This window comes from Lynx rufus, unplaced genomic scaffold, assembly GCF_022079265.1.
Source record: "Lynx rufus isolate CCGP_SWC_20201006 ecotype Redwood Valley unplaced genomic scaffold, mLynRuf1.p SCAF_3, whole genome shotgun sequence".
NCBI lineage: Eukaryota > Metazoa > Chordata > Mammalia > Carnivora > Felidae > Lynx > Lynx rufus.
Window position 1 is genome coordinate 123,258,302 of NW_025814845.1, and position 26,087 is coordinate 123,284,388.

A 26,087-nucleotide genomic window follows, 5' to 3' on the forward strand; every position below is an offset into this window, starting at 1 on the left:
GTGCCCCCTCCAACCCCAATATAGGATTCTTCAATATGTTTATGTTTATATTGTATTTTTGAAAATGTTAAAAATGATTATTTTCAGGGGGATGGAGAAGTGTTCTTTTTGAAAGAATGTACCAAGAGGCATACTGACTCCATTGACAGAAGGTTTTGTTTTGACGTGGAAGCTGCTGACCGGTAAGTTATTAGAATCATGCCACTTAAGGAAAGAAGCCTATAAAAAATGATTTAAAGAATGGAGGTTAATTGAAACTGAGGTTTCCTTGGCCTGAAAGAATGTTATCTTGTTACATTTCCAGGCTTTGTGTTCATTTTGACTTGTTAGTCTTTGTCCCTGTGTTTAGCTGTGGAGTGATAGCTTGCTCTCGGCTGGAGTTGGAGTTCTTCTAACCAGTAATTAAAAAATTACCTTGGAGCATTTCATCGTTGACCCAGGCCTGATTGGTGGCACTGAAAGAATAATGAATGAAACTGAGGAAGTAGGTGACATAGCTGACAAGAGATAGTGGGCTATTAATACAGAACAATATTCATTTTTGTGTGTGGGAATTTTCAGTGTGTATATTCTGTATGTGATGGAGGGTTGTAGGCAAACTATTCAAAGGTTAGTTATTATTTCCCTTGTCATATGACTTTAAGTTATCATAAAAGAATCTTTGCTAGAGAGGAGGAAGTAAAAACAGAAAAAAGTTCGTCCGATAACATTACTACTTGTCTGGCATTTACTTCTGTGTCTGATTGTACTAAGGAAAATCCTGGTACTTAGAGAATGTTTCTTTTGTAACGTCTCACAGTATGGTGGTTCCTTGCCAGTCCTGGTTTTGTCAACACTGGTCTTTAGCTAAGGCTGTTTCATAGTTGTATAATAAAAGTTTACAATATGAGACTTCTGTAACAAAAGTTCATTTCAGGTCAGATACAAAAGTAATTAATGCTTCCCCTTCCCTTAGAGGATGTGACCAAGTCTATGGGGTTGGTGCAGAGAGGGAAGAACTATGCTTTACTTTCCAATAAATGGATTGAAGAGCAGGTGTGTAAAAGTGTGCCGTTAAGCACCATGATAAATTTGGTACCACCATGAAGAAGGCAGGTAGTTTAATAAGCGTTTTGCCAAGAGTGGGAAAAAAAAATGAAAGAGGATGTCATTGCGGAAGATGTTAAATTTCAAGCCAGCAAGGGCTGGTTCAGATACCTTAAGACATTCAGGCTGTCTAGTATAACTTGAACATATGTGTGTATATGCCCATAGTGGGCATTTACTGAGTCCTAAGTGCCAGACAGTGCTCTCCATTCTTCCATGCTTTATCTCATTTTATCCTCATCACAGCCCTGTCAGGTAGGTATTATCCTTTTCATTTTATGATGGGAATCTGGAGGCATAGAGAGCTTGAGTGATTCTCCCAAGGGCATGTAGGTGGTAAGTGGAGGAGCTGAGATTTTGAGGCATTCTGAAATTTCTGAGAGGCATTCTGCCTCTAGAGCCCCTTCTGCTTCTTAGCCACGATGTTGTGAGTATTACCATGTAATTGTGACATTCCCTAAATAATTGAAAAAGGTGAATCAGCAGTGCTGTCTACTAGAAAATATGTAAATGTAGTTAATCTGATTTGCTTTGAAAGCAGGATACTCCTAGTACTTTCGTATATTGTTTTATTCCAGTTCGTATTGTTTTTGCCTAACCCTGTATTTTTTTCTAAGACCTGACCATGCCAAATGCACTTGGTCAACGATGATGCTTACTATGATTGTAAGCACTTCCCACTCTTCCCAGTGATCGATGAGGGATTACTGTGGAGTTACTTTCATTTATAAAGCAAAAGATAATACCTTATAAATAGACTCTGAGAACTGGGGAAGACTTTAGAGGTGATTTGTTCTAGTGGTTTTTAAACTGTTTTATAGGGAACCCCCCTTTTCAAATAAAATTTTATATTTATATGTATATGAAACAAAAAAGTTGCCTTACTAAAGTGGGGCAAGGGGCCTGGATCTGTACTCTTTCAGTTTCCTTCTTCTTGCAGACATCTCTAATTTGCTTCTGCTGACACCCAGAGCTGCTTTCTGTAGCAGGGGTACCGCTAGTCTAGATAGATGGTTGAAGAAAGGCAGACGGAGGATCTGATGTCTAGTTGGTGACTGATGAATTATTTGGAGTCAGCTGGGGTTGACACTCCTATTCCAGGCAGAGTGAATGGCATATCTGAGGGCCTGTAGGCAAGGGAGGGCATGGCCCATTTGACATCCCCAGAGACACCAATGACACTGGAGCAGCCAGGAAGAGTGGGAGAAGAAGCTTGAGATGGGGGCAAGGGCCTGAGGTATTTTAGCTTAATACATTAAATGGTTTTAAGTAGAGTAGCAGGTGATACATTATACATTATATTTTTCAAGACTCACCCTGGCAGAGTAGAGACAGGTCTAAAGATGGCAAAAATAGGGGCCCTAGATTAGTGTTGGTAGATGTGGAAATGGAAGCTAAGGGATCCATTTGAGGGAGATGTTTAGAGCTAAGTTTAGAGACAAATTGGATGTTGGAGTAGGAAGTGAAGTAAAGGAAGTAAAGGAAGTGAAGGAAGGGAAGGTTTCTGGCTTAAGCAACTAGATGGTGCCATTTACTAAGATGGAAAACCAAGGAGGCCCGGGGATGGATGGAGGATGATGAATTCAGCTGTGGTCATATTGAGTTAGATTGTTGTAGGTCATTCAGTAAGAAATCCATTGGCACCTAGGACATTGATCTGAGGATTAATGCAACAGTCTGCATAACTTGAGCCACAGAACTTGGCAGGTACACAGTGCAGAAAGGTGAACTGGGGGAGAGAAAAGTTGCAGAGGGTAGGGAGCTGTTTTTGCAGACAGAGGATAGAGAAAGAGAATGGGGGAGAGAGTGGTGTGTAGGATTGTGCAAGAAAAGCACTCCCCACCCCCCCCACAGTAGCTGGAGAGAGAGAGAGAAAGAGTGAAAACACTCACAGGGGACTGAATAAGAAGTCTGTTCCCCACAACCATTGGCAAGAAGAAAGCAGAGAGTTTCAGTACCACCAGGATTCTACAAACAGTGGAGCACAGAGTCTGAAGCTCTGGAGCTCAGTGCCTGGTGGTGCTCTGGTTAGGAAGCAGGGAGAATCCCCAGGAGCAGCCATTGGAGTCTGTGGGGTCCGTGTGCCATAAGGGGAGAGGCAGTTTCCCTGCTTGCAGTGCATTTGGTAGAGGCCATAGACCTCCCCACAGGCAAAGGTCCCAGTGGACCCCAGAGAGCAGCCACGTTTGTTGGTATTGGGACAAAGATGCCAGAGTGAGGTGAAACCTGGCACTGACTGTGCTGTGGTTTGCCATAATCTCTGAACCTCTGACACTGCACGATCACAGGAATGTTTTGTGGGGCAAGCCGGCACCCAACCATTGCTCAGTGAGACCCTCCCCTAGAGAGTGAGCATGGGTCCAAGCCCCAGCGGTTTCTGAAGCATGTGGTTTTGAAACACAACCCCATCTGAGATAAAACTCTGGAGGGAGGTGCCGCCTAGCAGGCGGATGGCTTGGACGTGGACAGGGTAGAGGGGGAAGTTAGATGGAGGCCTGAGACAAAGGAAGGGTGCCTGATTGTGGGTCAGTGAGAGCAGAGAGTTCCTGTGCCAGAGACTAGGGAGCTGGAGAAACCATTTTCACCTCTCCTGCACAGGCGCACCACACTGATCCACTCCAGTAAGCTGAGCAGCACCACTTAGTGGAGAATGGATTCGTTACACAAAGTCCCACTGAACTGTTCCCTCCAAGCACATTCTCTAGAAGACCAGCACAAGTCATTCCATTCACTTAGTGTACAGATTATAGAGGGCTTCATAGTTTCAGTTCTAGGGGAAACTGGGTTTCATTCTGTTCACTGGTTCATTTATTTGTTCATTTTCTTTGCATCTGTTTTTGCTTAATTGTTTTTCTTTTTTTCTGTTTCTTCCTCATTCTTGGATACAGAAAGAAAATATTATTTTTACTACTTTACTTTTTAGTTTTTTAAATTCTACTTCATTTTATTCTATTATATAATTATTTCTAATTTTTAAATTTTTTCTTACTTTTTTTTCCCTTTTCTTCTTTTTCTGTATTCTATCAAGCTTCTTATTCTATCAAGCTTCTTTCAACAAGCAGAGCAAAACATGTAGGATCCGTCTTCCTTTATTTGATTTTTGTTTTGTTTTTAATTTAATTTTTTATTATTTTTTTTCCTCCAAAATGACAAATTGAAGGAATTTACCCCAAAAGAAAGAATAAGAAGAAATGACAGCCAGGGTCTTAACACAGATATAAGCAAGATATCTGAACTAGAATTTAGAACCACAATAATAAGAATACTAGCTGGGGTTGAAGAAAAGCATAGAGTCCCTTTCTGTGGAGATAGAAGAAATAAAAGCTAGTCAGGATGAAATTAAAAATGCTATAACCGAGATGCAATCTTGAATGAATACCACAGTGGCCAGGCTGGGTGAAGCAGAGCAGTGAATCAGCAATTTAGAAGATAAAATTATGGGGAATAATGAAGCAGGAAAAAAAGGGGGAAACAAAGGTAAAAGATCATGATACAAGACTTAGAGAACTCAGTGACTTATTAAAAAGGAATAATATCCAAATCATAGGAATCATAGAAAATTAAGAGAGAGAAAAAGGGGCAGAAGGTTTATGTGAGCAAATTATAGTGGAAAACTTTCCTAATCTGGGGAAGGACACAGACCTCAAAATCCAAGAAGCACAGAGAACTCCCATTGGATTCAACAAAAACCGACCATCAACAAGGCATATCATTGTCAAATTCACAAAATACACAGACAAGGAAAGAATTATGAAAGCAGTAAGGGGGGAAAAGAGCCCTTAACCTTTATGGGAAGACAGATCAGGTTTGCAGCAGACCTATCCACAGAAACTTGGCAGGCCAGAAAGGAGTAGCAGGATGTATTTAATGTGCTGATTCAGAAAAAAATATGCAGTCAAGAATTATCCATCAAGGCTGTCATTCAGAATAGAAGGAGACAGAGAATTTCCCAGACAAAAACTGAAGGAGTTTGTGATGACTAAACCAGCCCTGCAAGAAATTTTAAGGGGGCCCTTTGGAGAAAAGACAAAACAAAAAAGAACAAAAGCAACAAAGGCTAGAAAGGACCAGAGAACACCATCAGAAATACCAACTCAACAGGCAACACAATGGTGCTAATTTTGTATCTTTCAGTACTTATTCTAAATGTTAATGGACCAAACACTTTAATCAAAAGACATAGGGTATCAGAATGGATAAGAAAACAAGATCCATCTATATGTGCTTACAAGAGACTCATTTTAGACCTGAAGACACCTGCAGATTGAAAGTGAGGGGATGGAGAACCATCTATCATGCTAATGATCATCAAAAGAAAGCCAGAGTAGCCATGTTTATATCAGACAAACTAGATTTTAAAATAAAGATTGTAACAAGAGATGAAGAAGGGCATTATATTGTAATTAAGGGGTCTTTCCACCAAGAAGATCTAACAGTTGTAAACATTTATGCCCCAAAGTGGTAGCACACAAATATATAAATCAATCACAAACATAAACTAATACATGATAATACCATAATAGTTGGGGACTTCGATGCCCCATTTATAGCAATAGATCATCTAAACTGAAAATCAACAAGGAAACAATGGCTTTGAATGACACCCTGGACCAGATGGACTTAACAGATATATTCAGAACATTTCATCTTAAAGCAGCAGAATACATGTTCTTCTTGAGTGCACAAGGGATGTTCTCCAGAATAGATCACATACTGAGTCAGAAATGAGCCCTCAACAAATACAAAAAGATCAAGATCCTACCTTGTATATTTTCAGACTATAACACTATGAAACTTGAAATCAACCACAAGAAAAAATTTGGAAAGACCATCAATACTTGGAGATTAAAGAACATCCTATTAAAGAATGAATGGGCTAACCAAGAAATTAAAGAGGAAATTAAAAAGTACATAGAAGTCAATGAAAATGAAAACACGACAGTCCAAAACCTCAGATATGGCAAAGGTGGTCATAAGAGGGAAGTAATCCAGGCCTTCCTAAAGAAGGAAGAAAGGTCTCAAATACACAACCTAATCTTACATCTAAAAGAGCTGGAAGAAGAACAGCAAATAAAGCCCTAAAGCAGAAGATGGGAAATAATAAAGATTGGAGCAGAGATCAACGACATTGAAATAAAAAAGAACAGATCAATGAAACCAGGAAGTGGTTTGTTGAAAGAATTAACAAAATTGATAACTCCCTAGCCAGATTGCTCAAGAAAAAAGAAAGGACCCAAATAAAGAAAATCATGATTGAAAGAGGAGAGATCAAACCAACACTGCAGAAATACAAATAATAATGAGAGAATATTATGAGCAATTATATGCCAACAAATTGGGCAATTTGGAAGAAATGGACAAATTCCTAGAAATGTATAAACTACCAAAACTAGATCATTAAGAACTAGAAAATTTGAACAGACCCATAACCAGTAAAGAAATTGAATCAGTAATCAAAAATGTCCCAACAAACAAGAGTCTGGGGCTGGATGGCTTTCCAGGGGAATTCTGCCAAACATTTAAGGAAGAGTTAATAACTGTTCTTTGGAAGCTGTTCCAAAAAATAGAAACGGAAGGAAAACTTTCACACTCCTTCTACAAGGCCAGCATTACCTTGATTCCAAAACCAGACAAAGACCCCACTAAAATGGAGAACTATAGACCAATTTCCCTGATGAACCTGGATGCAAAAATTGTCAACAAGATACTAGCCAACTGGACCCAACAATACATTAAAAAATTATACACCACGATCAATTGGGATTTATACCTGGGAGGCAGGGCTGGTTCAATATCTGCAAAGTAATCAGTGTGATATATCACATGAATCAAAGAAAGGATAAGAACCACATGATCCTCTCAATAGATGCAGACAAAACATTTGACAAAATACAGCATCCTTTCTTGATAAAAACCCTCAAGACACTAGGGATAGAGGATTATATCTCAAGATCATAAAGGCCATATACGAAAGACTTACTGCTAATATCATCCTCAATGGAGAAAAACTTCAAACTTTCCCTGTAAGGTCAGGAACACAACAAGGATGTCCACTTTCACCACTGTTATTCAACATAGCATTGGAAGTCCTAGCATGAGCAACGAGACAATGCAAAGAAATAAAAGGCATCCAAATCAGCAAGGAGGAAGTCAAACTTTCACCCTTCGCAGATGATGTGATGCTCTATGTGGAAAACCCAAAAGACTCCACCAAAAACTGCTACACCTGATTCATGGATTCAGCAAAGTTGCAGGGTATAAATTCATTGTAAAGAAATTGGTCACATTTCTATACACAAATAATAAAAGAGCAGAAAGAGAAATCAAGGAATCGATCCCCTTTACAAGTGCACCAAAAACCATAAAATACCTAGGAATAGACCTAACCAAAGAGATGAAAAATCTATATACTGAAGACTATAGAAAGCTTATGGAAGAAATTGAAGGAGACACAAAATAATGGAAAAACGTTCCATGCTCATGGATTGAAAGAACAGATATTGTTAGTGACGATACTTCCCAAAGCAATTTACGTATTCAGTGCAATCCCTATCAAAATAATACCAGCATTCTTCACAGAGCTAGAACAAACAGTCCTAAAATTTGTGTGGAACCAGAAAAGACCCCGAATAGCCAAAGAAATCCTGAAAAAGAAAACCAAAGCTGGAGGCATTACAATTCCAGACTTCAAGCTGTATTAGAAAGCTGTAAGCATCAATACAGTATGGTACTGGCACAAGAACAGATGCATAGATTAACGGAGCAGAATACAGAACCCAGACATGGACCCACAATCATATGGCCAGCTAATCTTTGACAAAGCAGGAAAGAATATCCAATGGAATAAAGACAGTGTCTTCAGCAAATGGTGTGCTGGGAAAACTGGACAGTGACATAAGAATGAACCTGGACCACTTTCTTAGACCATACACAAAAATAAAGTAGATGAAAGTCCTGAATGTAAGGCAGGAAGCCATCAAAATCCTAGAGGAGAAAACAGGCAACAACCTTTTTGACCTTGGTCGCAGCAGCTTCTTACTTGACATATCTCCAGAGGCAAGGGAAATAAAAGCAAAAATGAATGATTGGGACCTCATCAACATAAATAACTTCTGCACAGCAAAGAAGACAATCAGCAAAACTAAAAGGCAACCAATGGAATGGGAGAAGATATTTGCAACTGACATATCACATAAAGGGCTAGTATCCAAAATCTATAAAGAACTTATCAAACTCAACACCCAAAAAACAAATAATCCAGTGAAGAAATGGGCAAAAGATATGAATAGGCACTTTTCCAAAGAAGACATCCAGACAGATAACAGATGCATGAAAAGCTGCTCCACATCACTCATCATCAGGGAAATATAAATCAGAACCACAATGAGATAGCACCTCACACCTGTCAGAATGGCTAAAATTAACAATTCAGGCAACAACAGGTGTTGGTAAGGATGCAGAGAAAGAGGAACCTTTTGCACTGCTGGCGGGAATGCAAACTAGTACAACCACTCTTGGAAAACAGTATGGAGGTTCCTCAAAAAACTAAAAATAGAACTACCTTGTGACCCAGCAATTGCACTCTCATATATCTACCCAGAAGATACTGAACAGGTATACTGATTTTAAGGGACATACCCACCTCAATGTTTATAGCAGCACCATTGACAAATAGTCGTAGTATGGAAAGAGCCCAAATGTCCATTGACTGATGAATGGATAAAGAAGGTGTGTGTGTGTGTGTGTATGTGTATGTAAACACACACATAATGGAATACTACTAGGCAACCAACAAGAATGAAATATTGCCATTTGCAAGCAAAATAAGTCAGAGAAAAATATCATGATTTCACTCATGTGGAATAAGAAACAAAACAGATGAACATAGGGGAAGGGAAGCAAAAATAAGATAAAAACAGAGAGGGAGACAAACCATAAGAGACTCTTGAATACCAGAGAACAAACTGAGGGTTGTTGGCAGGGTGTTCAGTGGGAGATGGTCTAAAAAGGTGAGGGGCATTAAAGAGAACACTTGTTGGGATGAGCACTGGGTGTTCTATGTGAGTGATGAATCACTGAAATTATTATTAGACTGTTAAGTAACTTGGATTTAAATTAAAAGATAAAAACAGTGGGAAATTGGGCATAGCACTTGGCAGCTTTAGCAGCATTTGACTTGGTACTTACCTTCTACCTCCTGCAAATCATCTATCCCTTGACCTCCATGACTGAATCATAGTGGTTGCCCCAAATTTCTTGAACCTCTCCATATTCAGCTTTTGGTTATTTTATTTTATTTTTTTTCCATTTCATTTCATGTCATTACTTCTTTAAAATGCTTATTTATTTTGAGAGAGACTGCATTCATGAGTGGGTAAGGGGCAGAGTGAGAGGGAGAGAGATGATATTGAGCAGGCTCCTGACACGGGGCTGGATCCCACGAACCATGAGATCACGACTTGATCTAAAATCAAGACTTGGACTGTTCACTGACTAAGACACTCAGGTGCCCCTTTGTTTTATTTATTTATTTATTTTTGTTTAATTTTGAGAGGGTTCAGGCAGGGGAGGGGCACAGAGAGAGGGACACGGGGGCAGAGAGCTTGATGTGGGGCTTGAACTCATAAACCCCAAGATTGTGACCTGACCCGAAGTCAGACACTCAACCAGTTGAGCCACCCGGGTGTCCCTCAGCTATTACTTTTTAAATGTTATTTCCTGTGGTTGTCTTTTCTTTTTCTGTCCATTCACATGGTTTCATCCTCAAGGTGTATCACTCTATAGACTGTATCTTTCTTTTTTTCTGTGGTGTGAACTGCTTTTAGAATCTCCATCTCCTTACATGGTATATTTCCAATTCTACTCCTTTCATAATTTTTGGTGATTTCGGTATTGCTTGAGATGATCCTTTTAGTGCTTTGCTTCTTGACTCCTTGAACTCCTCTCCTTCAGTCATCTTCTCCTTTACCCTACCTCAGCCATTCACTGTCACAGTCATTGCTTAGATCTTGTCATTACAAGAACTGGCAACTTCTTCTGGATCTCAACTGCAAGCCTTTCTCTTTCTGACACTACTTTCTAGTGTTTTTTTTTCTGGTAAGTTATCCTTAGATTCTCTCTAATCAGTTGAGCCTGTTGTTTGTCAGTTTCCATACACCCTCACTTCTTCTTCACCTAGTTTAATTTCACAATCATCATAGTTATCTCTTAAATAAACTCTGTTACTCCTATCTTTGTTAGACTTGCTGGTACAACCCCAACTTTGAAGATTCACCTCTGCCTTCTCTCTTCCTAGAGAGACATATTTAACCATGTTCACTGGGATCACTTCAAATTCATGATCACTAGCCCCACATGGGCTGTTAATTCTAACCACTAATTGTGTGAACGTTTTCTTAGTTCCTTCATTCTCTTGGTTGATGAATATTTCATATTTTCCTCTCTCTAAGCCTCCAACACTGTCTCTTTCCTGATAGTTTTGTGTCTTATTTAGTTGTGAAAGTAGAAGCAATTAGAAGAGATCACCCACTGCCTTTACACTCCTCCATCACCTTGCCCTTCTTCGTCACTGTGTGACCTGTGTTCCTGAGGCCAGTCTCTCTGTTCAGTTGTTTCTCATCCTGTCTCTCTCTCATCCTGTCTCTGCTATTCCGATACCACTCAAGCAGTCTTCTTTCTTGTTAACATGAAGGTTAACTGGATTTCTACTGGATTATTCTCATCAGCAAGCAAAATATTCTTTTTTCAGCCATCTTGAAAAAATGCTCCTGCCATCACCAATGAAAAACCCTTGTTTTGACCAGTCTTCCCTTTTCTCTGCTGCTCATTTCTGTCCTGTCATAAGCAACAAAACTTCTTCAAAAGCTGTTATTTTAAGGTCTCAAATTTCCTTCTTTCTGTTCTCTTTTGAGCCTACTCCAGTCTGGCCTCTGCCTCTCTTCTCCACTGCACTTGTGTTTGTCAAGTCAATCATCATCTCCATGTTCTACATCCAATAGTCAGCTCTCCTGTCCTCCCTGTTCTTTGCTGGCAGCAGCCTCTGACATGGCCAGACTCTCCTCCATGACGTACTTGCTTTACTTGTTCCAAAATATCATGCCTGCCTGTTTGTTTTCTATCCCCTCATTGACTTTTCATTTTTTAGACTCCTTTGCCAGTTCTCATTTCCCAGACCTCTTGATATTCAGGTTCTCTCATGTTCATCCTGGAGCTCTTCTCATTTTAACCCTTATGATTTTGTCTGGCTTCATGGTTTTAAATGCCATCCTTATGTTAGTAACTCCTGAATTTATTATCTCTACCAGGATCTTTTCCCTGAACTCGAGGTTCTTATCTAGCTGAAAACTCAGTATTGTTTTTGGGATGTCTAATAAGCATTTTTAACAGTGCAGAGGTGGGAGATACTATTTTTTTTTAATCTTTCAAGAATTCTTGGGACAAAAAAGATCTCTGTCGGATCCAACATTTTTATATAGGTGTATTCAATCTTATGTAAATACCAATAGCATAGAAATATATTTTTTAAAGTAATACACACTTATTGTAAGTCTTTTTTTTAAAGCTTTTTGGTTAACTTGGAAAATAACTTTGTCTTTGTGTCTCCTTGAGTCTTCAGGATTATGTTTCTTTTGAGTTAAATTATAGACTCCCATTGTCTTTGCTTAGTTTCTCATTTCTAAACAGGGAAACATTTATTCAGGTTTGATGTTACCAATGGATAGTATTTGTGGGGCCCGCGCCCTTAGGTTCCTGCCAACCCCTGTGTCAATGTGTGACTATTAGTCTCCCACTTCTGGAGCAAAATCTGGAGGGTGAGTTAGTGTACTTTGAGGCCTCTACCCTAATTCTGGGGTTTTGAAAAGCTTATTTAGTGAAGAGTTTGCATGAGGTAGGCTCTTCTCTTGTCTATTTCTCTGATTCCTGGCCAAGTAGACTCCTGGGAATTATAAGTAATTTGTTCCTTGTCTGTTAGATTATGAATTCCATGAGGGTAGAAACCCTGTTTTAGGATCACTTGGTATTGCAATACCAAATGCAATGCTTTATGTGTGGTGAGCATTCACCAAATTTGTGTTGAATTAAATGAAATTGAATTGTTGCTTAGAAGTGGCAGAACTGGGATTAGATTCAGTCAAGCAGTTGTCAGTTAGCCATCCTTTTCTTCTGTACCACACTGCAGTGCTGTGAGCTCTAACCCATTTTGGAGCAGGTGGGTGTCATAGATGGGTTTCTGATGGAAACCCATTTGTAGGCAGTTCCTGTTGGGTACCTACATATAAAATTTCGTAGTTTATTGCATATGCCTGATATAAACATACTTTGTTTCCTTTCCTGGTATTGGTTTTTGCTTTTTTTTTTTATTTCTTGGATCAGAAAAGCAGTCAGGTAACATTGTGATAACAGGTAATACTTCATAAACTGCAGAATGGAGCCTGGGCTTGCATTTGATTTATGTAGATACAAATCAAGAGCTTTCATGTAATTGTTGTGTGAGTCTGAATCAGGTTTGATTGCACTGAACAGAAAAAACTCAAGATGGCTTAAATAATGCAGTAGTATTTTTTTCTCTCGTTTGGGAAAACAGAGGAGTTTAGATCAGGGTGGGCATCATGTCTCCTGATGTCAGATCTTGTTCCTTCGTGTGCATGACTTTTTTTCCCAGTCACCTGAGGTCCAGGATGCCTGATCTCACTTATATAGCACTGTCTTTTATCGTAGGAACATTTTCCAGAGGTTGAACGTAGCTCTTTTGATCACGTAATACTAACCTGAATGGAGTTGTATGGTTATACCTTGTTGCAAGGGAGGCTGGGAAATGCTGAAGCAGGGAAATTGTGTCTTTTGTTACCAACATCCATGTGCTATTGTAATACTTGGGAAATCTATCACTGACAATGAAGGAGAGAATGGTTGAGGATGGGGGTCCAGGTAGCCATTACCACTTTGATTATCAGTGTAAAATGGATATGTGCTTCATTCTCCTCCTTTCATTTCACCAGTTTACTTTGACTGTTTCAGCTAAGAATATTTAGGAACACATGTGCTGAGAATACCATCCAAAAAGTGAAAAGACAACCCACAGAATGGGAGAAAATACTTCAAATGGTAAATCTGATAAAGGACTTGTATCCAGAAAATATAAATAGCTCTTACCACTCAATAATAAAAGGACAAGTAGCCCAGTTAAAAAATGGGTAAAAGATTTAAATTTGACCTTTTTTTCAAAGAAAATATACAAATGGCTGATAAGCACATGAAAAGATGCTTAATGGCATTAGCCATTAAGGCATAAGCCGCAATGAGATACTTCGCACTCACTAGGATGGCTGTAATTAAGACATGAGATAATAACTAGTATTGGTGAGGATGCAGAGACATTGGGGCCGTCATACACTGATGGCAGAAATCTAACAGGGTGTAGCCGCTTTGGGAAGCATTTTGGCAGCTTTTCAAAAAGTTAAGCATTAAGTTATCATGTGACTCAGAAATTCTGCTTTTAGTTATATATGCAAGAGAAATGGAAACGTATTGTCTGCATAAAAATCTTGCATGTGAATGCTCACAGCAGCATTATTCATAATAGCTGAAATGTAGAAACAACTCAGATGTCTATCAACTAATGAATGGGTAGATAAAATGTGCTCTATTCATACAACAAAATATGATTTGGTAATAAAAAGGAAGGAAGAACTACCATGTGCTGTAATGTGGAATAGCCTTGCAAACAGCATGCTTAGTGAAATAAGTGAGTCACAAGAGACTATATATCATAGGATTATATTTATATAAAACATCCAGGACAGGCAAATCTTTACTGGAGTAAAGTAGATTAGAGGCTGCCTAGGGCAGTGGTTTTCAAGGGAAATGGACACTAACTGCTAATGGGTTTGGCATATTTGGGGGGAGGTGATGAAAATGTTCTGAAATTGATTTTGGTGAGGGTCATACAACTCTTTGAATATATTAAAAGCTGTTGAATTATATACTCTAGGTGAATTTTACAGTGTGAATTATATTTCAGTAAAGCTTATTAAAAGGAACACAGCTGCAAATAAAGACCATAAAGAAAGAAAGCCTTCAAAAATGATATAAACATTCCCTACTTCATGCCAGCCACATGTCAAATACCACAGGCTGTGAAGTGATCACGTCACTCATTTTAGGTGGGAGAAGAGGATTTTGTGCAGTTATTTTCTCTATGGCAAGCTGTAGTCTGTCAGAAGAGGCAGCTTTCTTTAAAAGATGACACACAGTCCCCTTCCTCCTGCCCCAACAGTTTTGTTACATAACATGCTCTGAGCTTCCTTCGCAAGCTCACAACATGCCACACTGTGCTGTGACCCCCACACGTTTGCTTGATAAATAATTACCATTGTGTGAGGTTCTCCCACACATCACATTCAGGCACTGCTTCAAGAAAATGCTTCCCATTTTGCTCTCAACCTGACATTTCGGATATTCTGTTTGGTTTGATTTTGCCTGGTTCCCAGTGTATCACTCTTGCAGGATGGCAAGATAACTTCTTACTTTTTATTTTATTTTTTTAAATTCTTTTTTACCGTTTATTTATTTTTGAGAGAGAGAGAAAGAGAGCGCGCGAGCAGGGGAGGAGCAGAGAGAGAGGGAGACACAAAATCCGAAACAGACTCCAGGCTCCAAGCTGTCAGCACAGAGCCTGATGCAGGACTCAAACTCATGGACTGCGAGATCATGACCTGAGCTGAAGTCTGATGCTCAACCGACTGAGCCACCCAGGCGCCCCTGTACTTTTTACTTTTATAATTCACTCATTTATGTTTTCACGATGGCAGTGGGTGGAGGCAGTGACCTAAGTATCTGGAGCAGTATGTGTTTTATAATGCTGCTACACCAAAGAGTTTATTTAGCAGCTATGTGCGTGGCACTTTATTGTTTGTCACTTTAAAAGAGTGAGTTAAGAACATGTTGCTCCAGAAGCCCATGCAGTTGAGCTGAATAATAATGTTTCTGTAGTACATTAACTGTAGTAATATTTGTAAGTATCTCATAGAGCATGTCACTCAGGCAGCTAAGCAATCATAGACTGTTTGGCACCAAGGATGTGAGAATAAGAAACTAAAAGGCCTGACCTGAAGAGGACTCACAGACCTCAAGAGTGTTTACAAACAAATAACAGTTCAGAGGTCTAGGGTACTTTGGGAGCTGTGAAGCTGTAGGAGTAGGGCTGGCTGCATAAGCTTACTAGAACAATTGATTGTTAAATTGGATCCTGAAGGTTTGGTAACAGTTTGGAAACTCAGAGGAAGGGTTGCCCAAGGCAGAAAGAATCCTAGGAGGTCTTAGAAAACATAATGAGAAAATCCTTTAAGTCCGGTTCTCAACTGAGAAATTGTGCCCAGAGACATTGTGATTGTCACAACTGTGATTGTCACTGCTGACACCTAGTGGATAGAGGCCAGCCCCTGTGCTAAATATGTAGCATGTTCTGTAGCAAAGTATCATCTGGTTGAGTATGTTGGGAGTGTTGCTGTTGAGAAGCTCTGCTTTAAAGCCTTTGAAAAGACCACTCCAGCACATTTGTGCCGTCGAATGCAATTTTTTTTACATGAATATATTTATGAGATGTATATTTTGTTAAATTTTTTAAATATTTATTTTGAGAGCAAGGGAGCAAGAGAGAGAGAGAGAGAGAGAGAGAGAGAGAGAAAGGCATAGAGAGAATCCCAAGCAGGCTCCATGCTGTCAGTGCAGAGCCTGAGGTGAGGCTTGATCTTACAAACCACGAGATCATGACCTGAGCCGAAATTAAGAGTCAGATGCTTAACCGGCTAAGCCAGCCAGGCTCTCCTATGAGATTTATATTTCAATGAAAAAAAGTATAACAGCTTAATTGGTTATAGAGCAGGGGATGAATAAAGCCAGAATGTGAAGGGATCTGTGTGGCTTTATCCTGTCAGTGCTGGTGCATAGTTCAAGAATGCTTAGACTTCAATGTAGAGAGAATAGAAATGGAATTCATTTTAAAAGAATTTAGGTGGAATTGTTAGAAAATGGATTGCATAGAATTAGAAACAAGTTTTGTATATAGGCTGTGTGTTTTTCACAGAGTGTAAGGCTTTGCTCTAGGATTGTAGTTGACAGTGGCATACTGAAAGGCATTTTGTTTTCTTTTTGAGAGAGATGGAGAGAGCGTCAGTGAGCACCCCAGCAGGGGAGAGGGGCAGAAGGAGAGGGAGGGAGGGAATCCCAAGCAGGCTCCACACTCGGTGTGGAGTTCGACGTGGGGCTCGAACTGGGAGATCATGACCAAAGCTGAGATTAAGAGTCTGATGCTTAACCTACTGAGCCACCCAAGGCACCCCTGAAAGCCATTTTATACGGGTTCTAATATTTAAATGTTTTAAAGTTTATTTATTTATTTTAAGACAAAGAGAGGGAGGGAGGGGGCAGAGAGAGAGAGAGAACATGAGTGAGGTAGGGGCAGAGAGAGAGGGAGAGAGAATTCCAAGCTGTGTTAGTGAGAGCCCGATATGGGGCTCAAACTCACGAACCAATATTTAAATGGACATTAATATGAATTTATTCTTAAAATGCTTGCTGAAGGACATTGGAATGTGAATCATAGAAAAGTTCTTAGCTTTTATGAATAAAGTTATAATGAACCGTTGTATACAAGGGTTTGTGTGGACACATATTTTCATTTCTCTTGGCTAAATACCTTAGAGTGGGATTGCTGGGGTGTGTGTACATACATATTTACGTATATTTGGCTTTTTAGGAAATTGATAGTTTTTCAGAGTAGTTTAATCCTCCTGCCAGCAATATATGAGAGTTCAAGTTACTCTACCCTCTTAGCAACCTTTGATTATGTTATCTTTTTCATTTTAGCTAATTATGGCTAGTGATGTTTAATACTTTTTCATGTGCTTTTTGCCCATTTATATTTCTTCTGTTGTCAACTGTCTATTAAAATCTTTTGCACATTTAAAAACTTATATTGTTGGTCTTTTTGTTATTAGATTGTAGGAATTATTTTAAGCAGTCTGGATACAAATCCTTCATCAGTTATATCAGTTTTGAATATTTTCTCTAACCTGTGGTTTGCATATTTGTTTTCTTAACAGTGCTTTTTGATTAGAAGAACATCTACTTTTGATCAAGTTGAATTACTATTTATGTTCATGAGAGAGAGTGTGTGTTATGTTTTTTTTTTTTTTTTTTTTTTTTCCCTGCAATATCTTTGTCTTATTTTGATGTCAGGGTTATGGTGGCTTCAAAAAGTGTTAGAAGGTTTTCTGTGCTCCTGATATTTGAACATGTCTCTATAATACTGGTATTATTTCTCCCTTAAGTGTTTTTTTTTTTTTAATTTTTTTTTTCAACGTTTTTATTTATTTTTGGGACAGAGAGAGAGAGACAGAGCATGAACGGGGGAGGGGCAGACAGAGAGGGAGACACAGAATCGGAAACAGGCTCCAGGCTTTGAGCCATCAGCCCAGAGCCCGACGCGGGGCTCCAACTCACAGACTGCGAGATCGTGACCTGGCTGAAATCGGACGCTCAACCGACTGCGCCACCCAGGCGCCCCTCTCCCTTAAGTGTTTGAGAGAATTCACCTGTGAAGCCCTCTTGGTCTGGCATTTTCTTTGTGTGAAATTTGAAAATTTTGAATTAAATTTAGTGAGTAAAGAGATACTTAGATTTTCGGTTTTTCCTGTTTTGCTAAATTGTGGTTTTCAAAGATTTATTTCTTCTAAACTGTTGACTTTGTTAGTATGTACATCTTCATAATATCCTTTTCTTATTACTTCATATTTGTAGGATCTGTACTGATACTTCTTTTCTACTTCCTCATATGGTTTTTTGTTTTTTTTTTTGTTTTTTTTGAGAGAGTTGGGGTGGAGGGGCAGAGGGAAAGACAGGGAGTTCTAAGCAGATTTCGTGCTCAGCTGGAGCCTGATGCGGGGCTTGATCCCAGGACCCTGGGATCATGACCCAGGCCAAAATCAAGAGTTGGATATCCAACCGACTGAGCCACCCAGGTACCCCTGGGAATTTTTGTTTCATTGTTTTGTGATATCTTGCCTAGCTCTTTACCAATTTTGTTATTTTTTTTTTTCAGATAACCCATGTTGTCTGTTTTATATTTTATTGGTTTCTGCTTTTATTTTTATAGATTTCATTTACTTTGGATTTAATTTGTTTTTCTTTTAATTGCTTCTTAAGATGGAAGTGTTGATTTTTCCACTTTATTTTTGAATGTAGACATTTAATCTATACTTTTCCTTATAGGGACTGCTTTAGTTTGCATCCTACAATTTGTTTTGTATTCTAAAAATTAAAAAAAAAATGTTTATGTATTTTTGAGAGAGAGAGCACAAGCAGGGGAGGGGCAGAGAGAGAGGGTGATAGAGGATCTGAAGCAGAGAGCCTGACAGTGGAAAGCTTGGTGCCGGGCTTGAACTTAGGAACCATGAGATCATGACCTGAGCTGCAATCTGATGCTTAACTGACTGAGCCACCCAGGTGCCCCTGCATTCTACAGATTTTTATGTGCAGTGTTTTCATTGTAATTCCATTCCAAATATTTAAAATTGTGTGTGTGTGTGTGTGTGTGATTTGGACAAATTTTAACCTAATATTATTTAGAAGTATGTTTTAAAAGTTCCAAATGGTTGGGTTTTTTTTCTGTGTGTATTATTATTGTTTTTCTATTACTTTCTGTTATTTTCTGTTTTTCTTTAATACTCTTTTGGTCAGAGAACATACTTTATTTTACTAGGAAGTTTACTAAACTTGCTTCACTGTCCTAAATGTGGTCTTATTGAGTAAATGTTCCATGTGCACTTGAGACCAGTGAGTTTTCTGCTGTTGTTGGATGTAGTTTTCTCTAAATGTCAATTAGAGCAAGTTAGTAATAGTGTTGCTCAAATCATCTAAATTGTTTTGATTTTTTACTATTGTTCTGGCAGTTACTAAACTAAGGATATTAAAATCTCCATGGTTAGAACTTGCCTGTTTCCCTTTAGTTTTGCCAATTTTTATTCCATGTATTACATATTTGGGAATTTTGTGTGTGTGCAGATTTATGATTGTTATGTCTTTCTGATGAAATGTCCCTTTTGTCATTATGAAATCTGTTTCTAATAATCTTTGTTTTGAAACTTACCTTGTTTGATATTAATGTAGGCACCCAGGCTTTCTTATGCTCAGTGTTTACTTGGCATATGTTTTTTAATCTTTTTCCTTTTACCTGTGCTAAACTTTCTTTTTAACAAAGAGCATATTACTGAGTCCTGAATTAAATCCAGTTTCTTTGTCTTTGCCTTTTAATCAGGGTTTTAATTTATGTATAATGTAATTATTGATTTGTATGGGTTTATGTTTACCATCTAAGTTTTTGTTTTCTATTTGTCTAATTTGTTCTTTGTTCCTCTGTTCCTATTTTGCTTTCTTTTTAATGAATTGAGGTTTTTTTTTTTTTTAGTATTCTATTTTCTGTTTTTAGTTATGCCTCGTTGTATGTGCCTTTTTTTTTTTTTTTAAACTTTTTTTTTTTCAACGTTTATTTATTTTTGGGACAGAGAGAGACAGAGCATGAACGGGGGAGGGGCAGAGAGAGAGGGAGACACAGCATCGGAAACAGGCTCCAGGCTCTGAGCCATCAGCCCAGAGCCCGACGCGGGGCTCGAACTCACGGACCGCGAGATCGTGACCTGGCTGAAGTCGGACGCTTAACCGACTGCGCCACCCAGGCGCCCCTGTATGTGCCTTTTTAAGTAGTTGTCTTAGGGAGTTTAACATGCATTTTTAAATTCTTAAAGTATCTACCTTTCCTAAACAATATAAAACCCTTACAACAGTAGACTTCTAATTACCATCCTTTTGTCTTCTGTGCCCTTATTATATATATTTAATTCTATGTATGCTATGAATCCAATATATACAACTACTTTTACTTTATGAAATCAGTAACTAGTAATTTTAAAGATATTAGGTATCTTATTTACATATATATATGTGGTTTTCTTGTCCTTTTTAATACCAATATATTTGTCCATTTTTTTATTTTCTTCATTTTTTTTTCCCCTACAGAACTGAGTTTCTATCTTGTGCCATTTGCCTTAAGTCCCTTAGGCTCATTAATCTGAGCATTTCTTTTAATACAAGTCTGCTGGAAAAGAATTCTTTCATATTTCCTTTGTCTGAAATGTCTTTATTTTGCCTCCATTTTGATGGATACAGATTTCTAGATTAATAGGTTTTATTTTCCCTAGCACTTCAAAGAAGTAATTTCATTTTCTTCAGTCCTCCTATTTTTAAAATCATGATTAATGGTCCATCTTTCTTACTATCCCCCTATATGTTGTCTTTGTCCTGTGCTGCTTCTAAATTTTTTTTTTTTTTTGGCGGGGTGCATAGGTGTGACTTTCTTTGTTTCATCTTGCTTTGGGTTCTTTGAAGTTCTTGGATATGTGGGATGTTTCATAGCAGGTTTAGAAAATCGAAGTCCTTATTTCTTCAAATATTTATTCTGCCCCATTTTCTCTTTCTTCACTTTCTGGAGTTACAGTTACATTGTCTCTGACCATTTGGAATTTGTTTTGGTTGTACTGGCAGGATTTTGATTTATGGAAGTGATTGAGATATGACAAGGAGAGACTAATGGCAGTAGAAGACTAACTTTATTAATTATAGTTTCCAAGAGAAGAGGACTTGCCATGCCATATGGGGCCACGTGGGGAATGCCAGGTTTTGGTTAGAAGTCAGGAAGAAGTGAGGGAAAATCCTAGACCAATCTTTACTGGAGTTTCTGCAAAAGAGGCCAGGCAGAGAAGGGGAAGCAATTTAGGATTGGCTACTTTGAATAGTAGTGGTGGGCTCTTTCCTATGGGGATGGTTGTCCTGGGGTTATATAGGGCAGAGGAAACACTGCCTTTGTGAGTGAAAGTCAGATAAAAGAGTTGGTTGCAGACACAGACTCAGGATTGGTTGGTTTGTATCTGAAATGTGTCCTCATCCTCCTGAATTCTTTATCACTGTTCCTTTATTTTCCATTTCACGCATATCCATTTGTCTCTTTTAAATGGTTTTCATTTCTTTTCTGAAATTTCCATAAGTTTATGCATGTTGGCCATCTTTTGTCCTGAATCCTTTAACATGCATATAGTTCATTAGGGTGTTTTTGTTGTTGTTTTTTTGTTTGGTTGTTTGTTTTTCAGTCATTTTAGTTCTCTGATCTGTATTTCAGCACTATGATTTTGTAGGGTTTCTATCCTGTTGTTGGGGTAGAACTATGTTCTCTTACAACTTTCTTAGTTCTAAAGTAGTAGTTCTCTAATGATTAATGGCTTGAATTAGCTTTTATTAGAGGAAATAATCCTACTTCTGACTGTATCATTGCTTAACTGCTCTATTTGAAACCTTTTTATTATTATTATTATTATTATTATTATTTTTGGTGGGTAGAAGAAAGAAGTTATTATAGTCTTTACCCTCAGTAAAATCAGGCAACTTGCTTTGGTCATTTCTGGAAACATGTAAGATTCATAGACTTGTACTTAAAAAACTTTTTTCCTCCGCAATCCTTCTGTGAAACTGATTATCATAGCTACCTTTCTATAACTTTAGAGTGTTTTGTTTGGCTTTGCCAGTTTCCCCTTCACATAGTAAAATTTAGTGCATGATTTACAACATGCTGGTCTAGTTTTTTTCCTTTTCCTTTTCAATATTCCTTTTAGTAAAACATTAGAATATTCCTGATTGTTGCCATAGTAAGTTTTGATAGCTGCTGCTTATTTTTTTCCTTAATTTCCCTATTTATGATATCACATTAATTGGTATCTCATAAATGCCTTGTGAACATTTCTTTCTATTTTTATATTTTCTTAATTTACGGACTCATTGATCTATCATGTAGAATATAAGGAAAACACATGTCTTCCACCGCTTTGATAGAACTATAAAAAATGGAGTTGAAAGAGAATACAGGGTCAAACGTAGAATACAGATAATAGCTCTCTAGATTGCTTCTCATGTATGGACCTTGGTAGTGCTTAATAGTGCATTATAGTGCCTATTTTTTTTATTTTTTATTTTTTTATTTATTTTTTTTAAAAAATTTTTTTTTTCAACGTTTTTATTTATTTTTGGGACAGAGAGAGACAGAGCATGAACGGGGGAGGGGCAGAGAGAGAGGGAGACACAGAATCGGAAACAGGCTCCAGGCTCTGAGCCATCAGCCCAGAGCCTGACGCGGGGCTCGAACTCACGGACCGCGAGATTGTGACCTGGCTGAAGTCGGACGCTTAACCGACTGCGCCACCCAGGCGCCCCAGTGCCTATTTTTTTTAATGAGTGAATGAAGAAAAGATGAATTGCTTTAACAAGAACTTTTTTAACTTAAGTGAGTGTTTATTTTTTATTATTTTTTTAAGTTTATTTTTTTTTGAAAGAGAAAGCACAAGTAGGGGTGGGGCAGAGAGAGAGGGAGACACAGAATCTGAGGCTCCAGGTTCTGAGCTGTCAGCACTGAGTCCGATGCGGGGCTCGAACCCACAAACCATGAGATCATAACCTGAGCTGAAGTTGGACACTTGACTGACTGAACCACCCAGGTGCCACTTAAGTGTTTCTTTAGAGTTCAGTTTTGTACCTTGTGCTCTACAGACAACAGTTATGGTTTTAAGAAAAGAAAGATAGACTATCGTGGCAAGTTGCTCTCTTTTCCTTTGTCTGTTTTTTCTTCATGGAGCTCCTGCTGTTGACTTTGTATTTGCCAAGAATTAGTTTTGCTTACTGTGCATGATGATAAATTACTCAGAGTTTAGCACAATGTCTAGCACACAGTATGTACTCAGATGTTACTTTGGTTGAAATGAATTATCAGATGAGGAAGAGAATGTTGTGTCCTCTGTGAACCAGTGTAATGCATTGCAGCAATATTGGCTCTAACTACCAAAAATTAGAACTTTGTCCATTCTAGTTCCAGCTCCAACGCAGTCACTGATGTTGTTACCTAATGTTGTCACCTAATGGAGTCACTAATGTTATTGAAGATATAATTGCTCTTTTTATATAATTGTGAATAATCTATCTCACACACTAAAATTTTCTATTCTTGGCTATCCATATATTCACCATGTCGTTCTATGTATCCATTAAATTTCATGAGTAAGCCATGTCTTTGTCTCAAAAACTAAAGAGTTTTTTATGGTTTAACAATGAGATGCTGTTAATACTGGAGTTTAAAATGTGTCCAATGCTTCCTAAAGTCTCATATTTGCCAAATGATTTCCTAGCAATTGATTATTAAAAAAAGAAACTTAAGAAATTAAGAATGTTTAAAACTGTTTTAAAAAATGTATTTATTTATTTTGAGAGAGAGTGCATGCGTGCACTGGGGAGGGCAGAGAGAGAGAATCCCAAGCAAGCTCTGTGCCGTCAGTGCAGAGCCCGACTTGAGGCTCCATCTCACAAACTATGAGATCGTGACCTGAGTCTAGATCAAGAGTCAGCTGCTTAACTGAGCCACCGAGTTACCCCTAAAACACGTTGTAGTGCATTGTTTTTTTCCTACACTAATGTTTTAGAAGTGGGGGTGAAGCAAATGGGGGATGAGTGTGAGTCATGTCTGTGATGGGATGGGAACTCAGCTTTATATAATATTAGTGACTGATCCCTGTATATTGTACATATGAAGTCTTCTGAAAATGTGTCCTGTGATGAATTAATTCTCAAAAGGGAAATTGTTTTGAGTTACCATGTTATCATTTGGCGAATGTAAACAGAAATAGAATTCTTTCTTTATAGCTGATATATTTCTGTTTAATCTCTCATCTTTCAATAAGTTTGCTTTTTCTCTGCTGTATTCCATAAAGGGCTAGGTGGCTCAAGTCTGAGTCATTGTTCTTGGAGACAAGGCATATACTTTAGTTTTTATGCCACATTGGATTTTTATCCAGATGTACTGTGGCTGTTTCATCTGAAGCCTGACAATTTTTTTTTCTACTGTGCTATCTATAATTCTAGTTCATAACTCTTTAGACTCTTCATCATTCAACACTTTTCTCTTGTGTTTCAAGTTACCACCAGAACCAGTCATTCTTTCTCTTATCTGTGTCTCTGTTTGCCACTGTATGTGAATATCCAACCATGTCTATGTGGTAAATATTCTTTCTCCTCACATATTAATGGAGAACATTAGGGGAAAATAAAAAGGAACTAGAAAGTGCAGGAATTTCATCTGGTTCAGTGTCTAATTTTGTGGGTGTAAGTATATTAAGTCCTGATTTGCTTCAATTGTTTTTGGCTTTCATGGATTCCCTTTACTAGTTATTGATGAAACATTGTAATTGACTTGTTCTTTACTCTTGATTCTTGGAGTGGCAGCTTTCTTACTCAGTATTTGTCGCCCATAGCGCGTAGAAGCAACCTCCTGCCTGTTTCCGAGTTCATGCATTTTTTTCAATTCATTTGTGCCCTTCGATCTCATCCTCTTAGTTTAACAAGTCTGTGCAGCCAACTCTTGCCTGTCTTCAGTCCATTTCCATCCAGCATCCACTGTTCACCTGCACCTTTGATCATGTTATTTCCCTACTAAAAACCTGTGACATGTAGGATAAATCAGATCTTTCACACAGCCAAGGAGCCCTTTGTGGCTGGATCCCTTGGCTGCCTCTGCAGGGAGGATGGCTGATGAGGCTGATCTAGCTCCCCCAAAGTGTGTTCTTTCCTTCCTCTGTGCCTTTTCGGCTTAGGGAATACCTCTAGCCCTGGTGCTCTGACAAGGCTCATGTATCCTTAAGGCCTTAGGTTAAATGTTCCTTTCCTAGGGAAGCCTGACTTCCAGGGCTAGGTCAGACCTTTCTCTTTCTTAGTCTCCATAGTAAGAATGTGACATTTCCTCCCGAGACTGGCAGCCGAATTAGCCCACAGACAAGTCTTGACAACAGTTTAACATACTTGAGGTTGAATGCCTTTGTATTTGGGCATGCACCTTCTGATGTCTTTATTGTCACCTCTCTTTCTCCAAGGTAGCTGGCTTTTTGGAGGGCTCTGTACAATTCTATTTTTTTGCAGGGCTCTGTACAATTCTAATTAATAGATTATTTGTAATTTTTTTTTTTTTTTAACCTTCTGCTTTCTCTGATAGACAGTAAGCCCTTTGTGGGTGGTATGCCCAGCCCGGTGCCTTGCATATAGTAGGGTATTCAATAAATGCTTGTAAACTCCATGTTTGTCTTTCTGTGATAGAAGTTACCATGTTTTGCCTTGGGTCCCATTTTCTCTGCTAATTTTGCCATTCCAGGACTAGAAAAGCTGTCAGTTTTGTATTATGTATTCGCTACCACATCTTATTTTATGTTTTATACTTTTGTTCATTTAAGTACATAACTAAATGTTTGAATAAATATAATTTTTAGAGAGGTAACTAGATATTTTTTCTTCTTGACAAGAATGGAGCATTCTTGCAGACGTGAGACCCCCATATGTAAATATTGTTTTATCACTTAAAGAATGTAAAGAAAAACATTTGTGCCATCTGAAGTTTTCCCTCACAATTTTAATTAACTCCCTTGAGCCCAGTGTGGGTTACTAAGAATAAGGGCCAAAATCTTCACGTCCCAGTCAAGGAACTTCTTAAAACAGACTGGTTGTCTGGGCATCTTGCCTTGATGCTTGATCCAAAAAGATGCTGTGCGTAGCAGAACGGGAGGAGGTGGGACCTCGGGTCTGTACTGTGCAGTGCCGAGGTGATAGAAAAGTGAGGCCAGTATAAGAAAGTGTGGGGTTGGGGTGCCTGGGTGGCTCAGTCAGTTGAGCATCCGACTTCGGCTCAGGTCATGATCTCATAGTTCATGAGTTTGAGCCCCGTGTCGGGCTCTGTGCTGACAGCTCAGAGCCTGGAGCCTGCTTCAGATTCTGTGTCTCCCTCTCTCTCTGCCCCTAACCCACTTGCGTTCTGTCTCTGTCTCTCTCAAAAATAAATAAACATTAAAAAAAATAATAAAAAAAAAGTG

At 38.5% G+C, this 26,087-nt stretch overlaps 1 protein-coding gene across 5 annotated transcripts in view; it reads left to right on the forward strand.

Moving 5' to 3' along the window:
• The window catches only part of ARHGAP10 (Rho GTPase activating protein 10), a 331,593-nt gene that overhangs the window by 139,021 nt on the left and 166,485 nt on the right, over nucleotides 1-26,087 (forward strand). For all 5 annotated transcript variants that reach the window (XM_047091518.1, XM_047091519.1, XM_047091522.1 and 2 more), the window contains one exon: nucleotides 88-182. In XM_047091518.1, coding sequence (XP_046947474.1) covers nucleotides 88-182 — 95 coding nt within the window. The remainder of the gene's footprint in view (nucleotides 1-87; nucleotides 183-26,087) is intronic.